The 13,415-nt window shown below is 47.9% G+C and overlaps 1 protein-coding gene across 1 annotated transcript in view; it reads left to right on the top strand.

Moving 5' to 3' along the window:
- Positions 1-13,415, top strand: part of LOC146019893 (uncharacterized) — a 77,238-nt gene that overhangs the window by 43,859 nt on the left and 19,964 nt on the right. The window contains exons 11-12 of the mRNA XM_083152528.1: positions 6,511-6,852; positions 8,450-8,731. Coding sequence (XP_083008654.1) covers positions 6,511-6,852; positions 8,450-8,731 — 624 coding nt within the window. The remainder of the gene's footprint in view (positions 1-6,510; positions 6,853-8,449; positions 8,732-13,415) is intronic.

Consider the following 13,415-nt stretch of genomic DNA (forward strand, 5'->3'; position numbering starts at 1 on the left):
CGATCCTGTCCAGCGTCACCAACAGGCTCTCACTCAATGTCTCCTGTGGCTGGGGCTGGGGGCGACGTCTTGCTGGAGGCTGGACCACCTGCTCCACCTGTGGCTCTGCAGAGGAAGATGCTGCCGGTACATCCTGACTTTCTGCTTCTGCTAGGATAAGAATTGAAAACAATGTCACCATCACATACGCAATAAAAAATATCTTTCTAAATACAATGCATTACTGTGACTTACCATCAAAAGCAGCAGCAAAGACCTCCACCGGGAGCTCACTGTCCATATTGGAGATCCCCCTGATCTCCCCCACATCGATGACGTCACAGGAGTCCAGCTCCAGGGGGGTATACTCCAAATGGTCAGGCATAGGACCGCTCCCGGTGGACATGCTGTGGTTGTACCGGTCAGTCATCTTCCTCTTCAGGGCACTTTTGAAGTCAGTCCACCTACAAGTTTAAAAATACAAATATCACCATGAGATATGTGCACCACTGTGCTACGTGTAGGGTTACCACCTAGTCCCTTTAATTCCGGACACATGTTACTTACACAGGTTCTGTGGCAGTTTAAAATTAGGTGAAGTGGAGTCTTGAAGTCAGCCAGCCACAGAACCTGTGTAATTAATATGTGTCCGGAATTAAAGGGACTAGGTGGTACCCCTAGCTACGTGACATTTCCTAGTGTGGGTGATCTTATGTTTTTTTGCCATGTGTGGCCAAATATTTCTTTGATGGACAAAACCATGTGCACTGCAGGTGAGGCAGGTGTAAAACCCCACCCAAATCTGATTATCTCTGCACAAGTAACACCTGCCTCACCTGCAGTGCACATGGTTTTGTCCATCTAAGAAATATTTGGCCAGAAAGAGTGAACTAGAATAAGGGCCTCAGTTCCTGCTGGAGACTGCTGAAAAATTGACCTGACAAACACACTAACCTTTTCTTCACCGCGTCCCAAGTTCTGACCACTGGTGACACCTGGTTCACTTCCTCTGTTATCTTGTCCCAAAGGTTTCTCCTTGCACTGGCACCCGGCTTCCTGGTTGCCAATTCAATCCATTCGCGTGCCCTGGGCACTAGAATTCGCATTTCGGCCTCTACAAATGCAGGGTTTCTCCTTCTGGTGGTGGTATCCTGCTCAGTCATCACCCTAGATGTTGCAGCACGTTTTCTGGTGGCCCCAGTTCTCTCACCATGCACCTGCTGGGTCACACCTGTTTGGAGAGATGCAACCTCTTGTTCTGGCTGGTTGCTTGGCCCTTGTGGAGCTGGTGGAGGTTCACCAGGGCCTGTTACTGAGGGGCCCGCTTGATCTTGCAGGCGACTCCTCTCTTGGGCCCTCCTTCTCCGCTCCTGTTCCCTCTTCTGTAATGCTTCAAGCAGGGATTCTGCTTGTGCTCTCTGCAGAGCGTCCTCTGCTGCTGAATCGTCAGAGTCAGACATGTTTGCAGCAATTGTGGGCTGCATCTGACTGAATATTTATATGTTAATCTCCCGCCACGAACAAGGGGGCGTATATATTTCCCCGCAAGGTAGATGCAAATTTACGCCGATATTTCCCGCCGATAATTGCAGCTTAAATTACGCAGGTCTCAATGCACCTGATCAATCACCCGTATATGTATATACACAGGTTGTGGAGCATTGTGGGCTACATCGTGAAATGTGTGCACCTGTCATTCCAATGATGAGTGTTGTCAGCTGGTATCTGTTGGAGTTCGTGTATGCTTTGTGAGTCACATTTCAAAACATCACGTTATCATGCTTGCCTTGCATATGTAATGTGTATGAAATTGTCATACAGCAACATGTTGCATTGTGGCCCTTTAGGCAGCGTAGTTATAAGTAGAGGGTTGCGTGTATTATTTTCCGCCTACTGTATATACAGTACTCCTCTCCATGCATATCGGTGTATCGTGCCCCCTTTAAGCAGCGTAGTTATAAGTAGAGGGTTGCGTGTATTATTTTCCGCACACTGTAAATACAGTACTTCTCTCTTCATTGAATGCATGCTGTTGGTTGTGGTGTGTGTATATCGGAACGGTCCGCGTAAGTTTCTATTCGCATCCAGTTTGTTAATGTAAGAAGGATTAATAAAGTTAATACCAAACAAACAATTTTTTACACCAATCAGCAAGCACCAAAAGTGATATATGTACCTGCAATTAATAACTGCGCCATTGCCACCATGACTTCAACCAGGGCTAGGGCGTTTTCTACCCAGGAGCTATTGGCCTTGGTTGAGGTCATGGACCGCCGCCTGGGGCCCAGGGGCCCTTATGTATCTAATCGTGAAAAGCGGCGGGCATACAATGCTGCCCGCCGGCTAATTTTCGCCAGGACCGGCGTGGATAGGAGCCTGGCTCAACTGGAGCGGCGCTGGTCGGACCTGCGCCGGCGGCAGCCAGTGTTGCTCAGCACACTTCGCCGCCATATTGCCCGATGTAAGTTTTTATTTACTAGTATGCCTGCGTTATTTTGCAAATGTTTTCTGTACTTTTTATAAATGTGTCCCTGAGTATGTGGGTGTATATGGGTGTATAGGGGGTGTATATGGGTGTATAGGGGGTGTATATGGGTGTATAGGGGGTGTATATGGGTGTATATGGGGGGTATGGGGGTGTATATGGGGTGTATATGGGTGTATAGGGGGTGTATATGGGTGTATATGGGGTGTATATGGGGTGTATATGGGTGTATAGGGGGTGTATATGGGTGTATATGGGGGGTATGTGGGTGTATATGGGGTGTATATGGGTGTATATGGGTGTATATGGGTGTATATGGGTGTATATGGGGTGTATATGGGTGTATATGGGTGTATATGGGGGGTATATGGGTGTATATGGGTGTATATGGGGTGTATATGGGTGTATAGGGGGTGTATATGGGTGTATATGGGGTGTATATGGGTGTATATGGGTGTATATGGGGTGTATATGGGTGTATATGGGTGTATATGGGGGGTATATGGGTGTATATGGGTGTATATGGGGGGTATATGGGTGTATATGGGGGTATATGGGTGTATAGGGGGTGTATAGGGGGGGGTTTAAGTAGTTGATCAGTTTTTGGGTGTAGGATATCAAATAGTTTGCATGATAAATGTCTGAAATTTCACAGCAATGATAATTTTGAAGGTTATGAGCATGACTAATGTGAATTTTTCTTTCCCCCTTTTTTATGAAACCCAATCTTCGATTTCTATGCCATCAACATGAACATTTCAGCACGGGCAAGGGCACGCATTGAAGCCCGGGAGCAGGCAGCCCGGGACCAGGCAGCCGAGGAGGAGGAGGAAGAGGAGGAGGAAGAAGAGGAAGAGGAAGAGGAGGAGGAGGAAGAGGAGGAGGAGGAGAAGAAAGAGGAGGAGGAAGAGGAGGAGGAGGAAGAAGAGGAGGAGGAAGAAGAGGAGGAGGAAGAAGAGGAGACCCAGGGTGCAGTTTGGACCCACACAATTTCCCCATCCCCTTCCCCCACCCCCTCCACAACCCCCACCCCCTCCACAACCCCCACCCCCACCCCCCCCTCCCCACCCCATTTCCAACCCCCCTACACCTCTCCACCACCCACCCCCAAACCTCTCCACTCCCCACTCACACCCACTACCTCGGGCCAAACTACAGGACCATCCACCTTGCTCCTGACCCCCACAACCACTGCACAGCCAACCAACGGCAACCAGGATGGCTCAAGTAGCCGTAAGTAAATAATGTGTCTAATGTTGACCTACACATTTCTACACATAAACAATCACAACAACCACATATGTGTATCCAACATCAACATTAGTTGCAACATATCACTGCAGGCCGACCATGAGGTGTGTCCTGTCCTTCTCCAGGAACAAGGCTCCCCTTGGTGGTTTTTTTAGTGTGGCCATGCCTCACCCCTTGAATAATTGACATAACAGTACATCCAATGAGATATCCGACATTAGTGGTGTGGTAGTTATGTGGCTCCAGGTGTTGGGTAACTCCAGTTCCCAGCATGATGTGCAACACAGGGCCAGATTATAATGGAGGCGCAAGGGGTCAGTGCCCCTGGGCCCCCCTCTAGCTAGGGGCCCCCTGTGGTTGTCATGTATTTTTTACAAATAACATGTTTAAGTTATGTTTTTTTTTTTTTAGCTAAATGTTTTGTGCATGGGTGGGGTAGTGCTGCAGCTTGACCTATCTGCCAATGTGACAATGATTTATGGTGCTGAGCATCGGGAGCCAAGGCACACTGATTGCACAAGTGTGCAGTGCATTTCTGGGAGTTGACTAAGTCCCATGACACTTTGCACCAGAGGACAGAGGCTGAGAAGTTTGTGCTGAGCTCTGATTGGTGGAGCTCATTACATGCTTCTCAGGTCCATGGAGAACAGCAGCAGCAGCTTAGTCATAGGAGGGTTTTTAATCAGAGGCAGCACTAGGACTGTGAGGTCTCCTCCAGAGTAAGGGGCAGAGGGACAAACACAGGCTTTTCATGTGGTGTGTGTATATATATATATATATATATATATATATGGGGTCTATTATTATTCCGAGTGCCGCCAACCCCCTGTCTATATATATATATATATATATATATATATATATATATATATATATATATATATATATATATATATATCCCCTGCAGGTAACCATTGACCAAGTTTATTCTGCCTTTACTCTATGTTTTGACAGTATAATATTCGCCCATGCAGTGTGCGGCCAGTAATGACAAGTGCAAGGGGGCCCCCCGCTCTAAAGTACCCCGGGCCCCCCAAAGGCTTAATCTGCCACTGGTGCAACTTAAATGTAGAGATTGTTTTGGTAATAGTGTGTGAGGCCATGCGGATGCATGCTTTACAAACATAGCTGTAGGCCTATAATTTGTACAGCAATGTCCTAAATTTAAAATAGTAAGGAGTGCTTAAGCCACAACAATGTCATAACCCTTAAATAGCACAGGCTAATTGTGAGGTTAGAGGAGAGTCCCCCAAAACCAAAGTACCAATTGGGATACAGCATACATTCATTGATGAAGGAGTAATTGAATTAATGTTATTTACTATGTACAGTATGTGTGTGTTAACATATTTTTTTTTAGTACTGTGTTTACAGCAGACCCATCTTCAATGTAGTTTCTAAATGTATGTGGCCTTCACACATAACTCTGAACTTTTTATTATGTACAAATACAACAAACATTTGTGTATATTATTTTTTTGTTTTATCCCTTCATTACAGACACTGAACAGCAGCAGGAGGAGGTGGCCGCAATAATGCGGGAAATAATGCTCACCCTGGTGTACCTGCAGCTACTTTTTGGGCTTCTGGAGGCCCGCCTTTAATTTTTTATTTATCCCCCCCCCCTTTTTATTTTTGTATCCAATAAAAGTTTGATTACAGTTCGAAATTGCCTGTGTTTTTAATAATAAATATGTTAGAGGGCGTGTAAGGGTAGGTACATACAGATGTGTACTGTAAGTTATACTTGTAATTTGAGGTGAGGGGTAATGATTGATGTGTGAATGTGTGTGTTTTTGAGTAAAATAACACATAGTGAAAATGCATGAATGTTTAATGTTGTTCGATTAAAACATCACACATAACATCAGGGTAGGTATACATGTTACACATTTTGGACAAAGTAATTACGTACATAATTTAGTACATATACAGAAACACCAACATAACTTGATTTAAAAGTAACAGCAATATGGGGACACATAGATAGTGATTAAAATGCCACATTAGAACATAACAAATATACATGTAATGTGGGTTAAAATGTAGTTTTATTAGGTCTTTATTAAGGTAGACAATTGAGTTAATAGAAAACAATAATTGAATAACAAATAGATTAATTAATCAATTGTCAGATTAGTAGTTGAGAGGCAAGATTTGCAGGTCCATATATGTGAAGGGTATGCCAGCGTGCACGGACGTACGCTCACTCTCACGAGCGGTGACATAAGCTGAGTTTTCCATTGAAAACAATAGGGACCCGTCCGTGCAAACTGGCGTACGCTCAGATCTCCGCAAGAAGGCGGTGGGGAGACGGAGGAAAGACGGCCGTAGACGGCGCCGTACGCTCAGTTGTACGCCTGTTGTCGGAGTGCAAGGGCTGGCCCGTCCGCGTACGTTGCCGTACGCTCATTTGTACGGCACTCCCCTTCTACGGTATTTCTGGCCGTACGTAAGCGGCTGATTTGTGGGTGGACTTAACCCTAACGGCCGCGTACGGCTAGCGTGCGGTAATGGCGAACGTACGCACGTTTGGCCGCTCCGATCAGAATAATACCCAAAGTCACCTGTGCTCAAGCCTGGATATCACTAAAACCTGCACTGTTGGTGTGCCTTGAGGACCGAGGTTGGGAATGCCTGCCTTAGGCAATAATCTCTGCTCAGTTTTCTACTAAGCTCAGTACACTGTCCGTGCTGGGTCGTAGGGCCACACGTCCTGTGCACTCTGCTGTATTACTATGCATTTATATATACCCCTGCCAGTCCGCATGCAGTAAATGTGATCTCATTGGCAGATTTCCCCTGGAAGCCGGTGATAGAAGAGGTGGAGAAGCCGGCATTGCTTGTGAATACAGACGTCGCTCTGCAGTATAGAATCTCTGGGTATTTCCCGAAGGATGTGACTGTGACCTGGTATAAGAAGGAGAACAGAGGCCGTAATCTGGTACCTGTTACTGTACATGATGCCTCAGTCACCAATACACAGCAGCAGCCAGATAACACCTACAGCTGTACAGCCCGCCTGCTCTTCACCCCGCTACTGATAGGGGATCACGGATCAGAATTCATCTGCAGAGTGGAACATCCCAGCCTGGCGCAGCCGCTAGAGAGACACACAGGCGTGTTACACGTGCAGGGTGAGTGCGGTGTATGGATATAATGTAATGTAAGTTCGGTTGTGTATAAGCCCCACATTTATACACTATGGGCCTGATTCAGACCTGTCGTCCGTCCCCCCCCCCCCCCCCCCCCCGCACTAGAGAGACACACAGGAGTGTTACACGTGCAGGGTGAGTGCGGTGTATGAATATAATGTAATGTAAGTTCTGTTGTGCATTAGCTCCACATTTATACACTATGGGTCTGATTCAGGGACTGTGGTTAAGTGACTGTACATGGCTTGTACGGACTGTGGTTAAGTGACTGTACATGGCTTGCACGGACTGTGCTTAAGTGTCTGTACCTGGATTGCAGGGACTGTGGTTAAGTGACTGTACCTGGCTTGCACGAACTGTGGTTAAGTAACTGTACATGGCTTGCAGGGACTGCGGTTAAGTGACTGTAATTTGATTGCTTGGACTGTGGTTAAGTGATTGTACGTGGCTTGCATGGACTGCGGTTAAGTGACTGATTTAGCTTTCATGGACTGTGGCTAAGTGACTGTACCTCGCTTTAATGGACTCTGGTGGAGTGACTGGCAGTGGCTTGTATGGACTGTGATGGAGTGACTGTACCTGGCTTGCACGGACTGTGGTGGAGTGACTGTACCTGGCTTGCACGGACTGTGGTTGAGTGACTGTACTTGACTTGCACGGATGGAGGTCGAGTGATTGTACCTGGCTTGCACGGACGTGGTGGAGTGACTGTACCTGGCTTGCACGGGATGTGGTGGAGTGACTGTACCTGGCTTGCACGGACTGTGGTTGAGTGACTGTACATGGCTTGCACGGACTGTGGTGGAGTGACTGTACATGGCTTGCACGGACTGTGGTGGAGTGACTGTACCTGGCTTGCACGGACGGTGGTTGAGTGACTGTACCTGGCTTGCACCAGATGTGGTTGAGTGACTGTACATGGCTTGCACGGACGGTGGTTGAGTGACTGTACCTGGCTTGCATGGACAGTGGTTGAGTGACTGTACCTGGCTTGCACGGGACGTGGTGGAGTGACTGTACCTGGCTTGCATGGACTGTGGTGAAGTGACTGTACCTGGCTTGCACGGACTGTGGTGAAGTGACTGTACCTGGCTTGCACGGACTGTGGTGAAGTGACTGTACCTGGCTTGCACGGACTGTGGTGAAGTGACTGTACCTGGCTTGCACGGACTGTGGTGAAGTGACTGTACCTGGCTTGCACGGACTGTGGTGAAGTGACTGTACATGGTTTGTATGAGATGTGGTGAAGTGACTGTACCTGGCTTGCACGGACTGTGGTGAAGTGACTGTACCTGGCTTGCATGGGATGGGGTTACGTGAAGAGAGACCATTACTGTGTGAGTGAACTGATCTACTTGGATCCCAAAGTCACCCTGTGTGGAGACCTGTGAGTGTTGCACTTCCATCAAATGTACCAGACATGATCAGGGAAAAGGCAGCATGCGACAAGCTGTAATACTGTGTGTGCCGTTCCCTGAGAGCTGAACTCAGTAACTATGATAACAATATTATAATGTACTTATTGTTTGATAATGATAACATTGTATGCTACTTATTATGTTCTCCTCTCCATATATAGTGGCCCCGGAGGTGATAGAGCCTGTGAGATTCTCTCTCTGTGGCCCCGGCCAGGTGCTGGGCTCTCTGACACTGAGGAGGTTCTACCCCGGCAGCATTACAGTTACATGGACCAGTGGAGACAAAGTAATACCAGTCAGCAAACCAACGGTATCCAGCGATGGGGAAACATTTGATGCTACAAGTGAGTGCAGACTTCCCCGGGGGTTCCAGCCTCCTGTGTGTGTGACGTGGAAGCACGAATCTCTGCCGCAGCCTCAACGCATGACGCTGACCTCTACAGGTAACAATGTGTAACTGCACTCTATACGACTTTACTATGATTCCAATCTAGGGGGATTCACTTACATAGGAGCAGAGGATCCTTTCATTGGTCCCTACATCAGTCTCCTCGCCAGTGCCGCTGTACACATGGGATGAATAGCATTGGACACCGGCTATGGTCAAGTGGAGGACTGTAGCTATGGCCTAACATTGTCACTCACATTGAGGGAGTGATGTAGTGAGTACAGCCAGTAGTGCCAAAAGAGGGGATACTAATTACCCGCACCCAGGTCTGAATGAGGGGCCCAGCGGGGCCCTTGTTACCTGGCAGTAGCAGCTGCAACAGCAACTCTTTTCAACCTAGCGCATGCAGCTGTGTGCTGGGCTGCATTGTGGCCAGGGAGGGGCTTAAAGTGCTATTTCTTCTGTAGTTTCTTCTAACAATGCATGACCACGCCTCCTGTGGTTAGGTCACTCCCCCTGAAAAGTTTCACAATATCCTGTTAAAAGGTTGTCCCCTCATAAGTGACAACCCCTTCTCTGCCTATCCCAACCCCTATACATTTACTTTTATAATATCGACATCACAGTTTTGTCCGTTATGATGTCAACATTGTTGAAATGCTGACATTCTGCACGGACCAGCAGGGGAGGGCTAGGGTTAGACTGCCGGAGGGGAGGTCTTGAGTTAGGCATCGGGGAGGTGGTTTGGGCTTAGGGTTAGCAATGCTCACCCCTGGCTCCGCCACAGTCTTTATCTGACCACCGGATCAGGTAAATTATCTCTAGATGACCAGGGATGTCTTGTCAACATTCCTATCATACCGACATTTCATCAGAGTTGACATGACAAATGTTGATATGGTATTACAAGCATGTTGACATTCTCATGTAGACACTATGGGCGGGAAGTATTGGGAGACATTTTTAGTAGCCAGGAAAAAGTTGCACAAAGTTGGAGATGATAATGTCCAACTATTTCTCAGATCTCGTCCAGTGTAATGTGCTGCATCATTAACGCTCTGTATGCAAATCCGATCCGACGTCTCACAGAATTTATAGACCAGAATGTGACGTATAGTATAACAGTAGCAGGCCGGGATGTGACGTATAGTATAACAGTGGCAGGCCGGGATGTGACATATAGTATAACAGTAGCAGGCCGGGATGTGACGTATAGTATAACAGTAGCATGCCGGGATGTGATGTATAGTATAACAGTAGCAGGATGGGATGTGACGTATAGTATAACAGTATTAGGCCGGGATGTGGCGTATAGTATAACAGTAGCAGGCCGGGATGTGACGTATAGTATAACAGTAGCATGCCGGGATGTGATGTATAGTATAACAGTAGCAGGATGGGATGTGACGTATAGTATAACAGTAGCAGGATGGGATGTGACGTATAGTATAACAGTAGCAGGCCGGGATGTGGCGTATAGTATAACAGTAGCAGGCCGGGATGTGACGTATAGTATAACAGTAGCAGGCCGGGATGTGACGTATAGTATAACAGTGGCAGGCCGGGATGTGACATATAGTATAACAGTAGCAGGCCGGGATGTGACGTATAGTATAACAGTAGCAGGCAGGGATGTGACGTATAGTATAACAGTAGCAGGCGGGGATGTGGCGTATAGTATAACAGTAGCAGGCCGGGATGTGACGTATAGTATAACAGTGGCAGGCCGGGATGTGACGTATAGTATAACAGTAGCAGGCCGGGATGTGACGTATAGTATAACAGTAGCAGGCCGGGATGTGACGTATAGTATAACAGTATTAGGCCGGGATGTGGCGTATAGTATAACAGTAGCAGGCGGGGATGTGGCGTATAGTATAACAGTAGCAGGCCGGGATGTGACGTATAGTATAACAGTGGCAGGCGGGGATGTGACGTATAGTATAACAGTAGCAGGCCGGGATGTGACGTATAGTATAGCAGTAGCAGGCTGGGATGTGGCATATAGTATAACAGTAGCAGGCGGGGATGTGACGTATAGTATAACAGTAACAGGCGTGGATGTGACGTATAGTATAACAGTAGCAGGCCGGGATGTGGCGTATAGTATAACAGTAGCAGGCCGGGATGTGACGTATAGTGTAACAGTAGCAGGCCGGGATGTGATGTATAGTATAACAGTAGCAGGCCGGGATGTGACGTATAGTATAACAGTATTAGACCAGAATGTGACGTATAGTATAACAGTAGCAGGCGGGGATGTGACATATAGTATAACAGTAGCAGGCGGGGATGTGGCGTATAGTATAACAGTAGCAGGCCGGGATGTGACATATAGTATAACAGTAGCAGGCGGGGATGTGGCGTATAGTATAACAGTAGCAGGCCGGGATGTGACGTATAGTATAACAGTAGCAGGCCGGGATGTGACGTATAGTGTAACAGTATTAGGCCGGGATGTGGCGTATAGTATAACAGTAGCAGGCCGGGATGTGAAGTATAGTATAACAGTAGCAGGCCGGGATGTGCCGTATAGTATAACAGTATTAGGCCGGGATGTGGCGTATAGTATAACAGTAGCAGGCCGGGATGTGACGTATAGTATAACAGTATTAGGCCGGGATGTGACGTATAGTATAACAGTAGCAGGCCGGGATGTGACGTATAGTGTAACAGTAGCAGCCCGGGATGTGACGTATAGTATAACAGTAGCAGGCCGGGATGTGACGTATAGTATAACAGTAGCAGGCCGGGATGTGACGTATAGTGTAACAGTAGCAGGCGGGGATGTGACGTATAGTATAACAGTAGCAGGCCGGGATGTGACGTATAGTATAACAGTAGCAGGCCGGGATGTGACGTATAGTATAACAGTAGCAGGCGGGGATGTGGCGTATAGTATAATAGTAGCAGGCCGGGATGTGACGTATAGTATAACAGTAGCAGGCCGGGATGTGACGTATAGTATAACAGTAGCAGGCCGGGATGTGACGTATAGTATAACAGTAGCTGGCCGGGATGTGACGTATAGTATAACAGTAGCAGGCCGGGATGTGACGTATAGTATAACAGTAGCAGGCCGGGATGTGACGTATAGTATAACAGTTGCTGGCCGGGATGTGGCGTATAGTATAACAGTAGCAGGCCGGGATGTGACGTATAGTATAACAGTTGCTGGCCGGGATGTGACGTATAGTATAACAGTAGCAGGCCGGGATGTGGCGTATAGTATAACAGTAGCAGGCCGGGATGTGACGTATAGTATAATAGTAGCAGGCCGGGATGTGACGTATAGTATAACAGTAGCAGGCCGGGATGTGGCGTATAGTATAACAGTAGCAGGCGGGGATGTGGTGTATAGTATAACAGTAGCAGGCGGGGATGTGGCGTATAGTATAATAGAAGCAGGCCGGGATGTGACGTATAGTATAACAGTAGCAGGCCGGGATGTGACGTATAGTATAACAGTAGCAGGCCGGGATGTGACGTATAGTATAACAGTAGCTGGCCGGGATGTGACGTATAGTATAACAGTTGCTGGCCGGGATGTGGCGTATAGTATAACAGTAGCAGGCCGGGATGTGACGTATAGTATAACAGTAGCAGGCCGGGATGTGGCGTATAGTATAACAGTAGCAGGCCGGGATGTGACGTATAGTATAACAGTATTAGGCCGGGATGTGACGTATAGTATAACAGTAGCAGGCCGGGATGTGGCGTATAGTATAACAGTAGCAGGCGGGGATGTGGTGTATAGTATAACAGTAGCAGGCCGGGATGTGGCGTATAGTATAATAGAAGCAGGCCGGGATGTGACGTATAGTATAACAGTAGCAGGCCGGGATGTGACGTATAGTGTAACAGTAGCAGGCCGGGATGTGACGTATAGTGTAACAGTAGCAGGCCGGGATGTGACGTATAGTGTAACAGTAGCAGGCGGGGATGTGACGTATAGTATAACAGTAGCAGGCCGGGATGTGACGTATAGTATAACAGTAGTAGGCCGGGATGTGACTTATAGTAAAACAGTAGCAGACCGGGATGTGATGTATAGTGTAACAGTAGCAGGCGGGGATGTGACGTATAGTATAACAGTAGCAGGCCGGGATGTGATGTATAGTGTAACAGTAGCAGGCCGGGATGTGATGTATAGTGTAACAGTAGCAGGCCGGGATGTACCAGAGATCAGGTAAAGGCCGCCCCGCATAAGCGTATTCCCTCTATGTGCAAATCTGCGAATTCGTCCGCAGCCCTACATACAGATGTAGCAGGCTACATCTTTGCAGAGGCTGGCGATTCTATCCCCAGCCACCGCCAGTGGCCGGCTCACGTGCCCAGTGGCAACGGAGCCTGCCGCCAGTGCCTATCGCCAGCGTTCGCCAGTGAAGGGGATCTAGCGAGCGCAGGGAACAGATGGAGCCGGCTCCATCTGAATGAGTAGAAAACCGTTCAGTCACTCACCATCAAACGTTTTTTCTTCTGTTTACAGCAGCGAGTAAGCCAGGACTCGTCGCTGCAATGGCCGTGGAAAAAGGAGGCCACTGCTGACATCAGCGGCCCTCCCTCCTAGCGCCCAGGGAACGCCTGTGTTTTCTGGAGCACTCCCAGAAACCGCTGGGTTACTTCCTCCAAACAGCCACAGGGTGCCAATCACTAAGCCAGCATGGAATCAGGGTGTAGTTTTACCCAACACTTCCATGGGAGACTGCCAACCCCCAGTATCAGAGGGAGATTTACTG

Source organism: Crinia signifera, chromosome 7, assembly GCF_055691185.1.
Source record: "Crinia signifera chromosome 7, ASM5569118v1, whole genome shotgun sequence".
NCBI classification, from domain to species: Eukaryota; Metazoa; Chordata; class Amphibia; order Anura; family Myobatrachidae; genus Crinia; species Crinia signifera.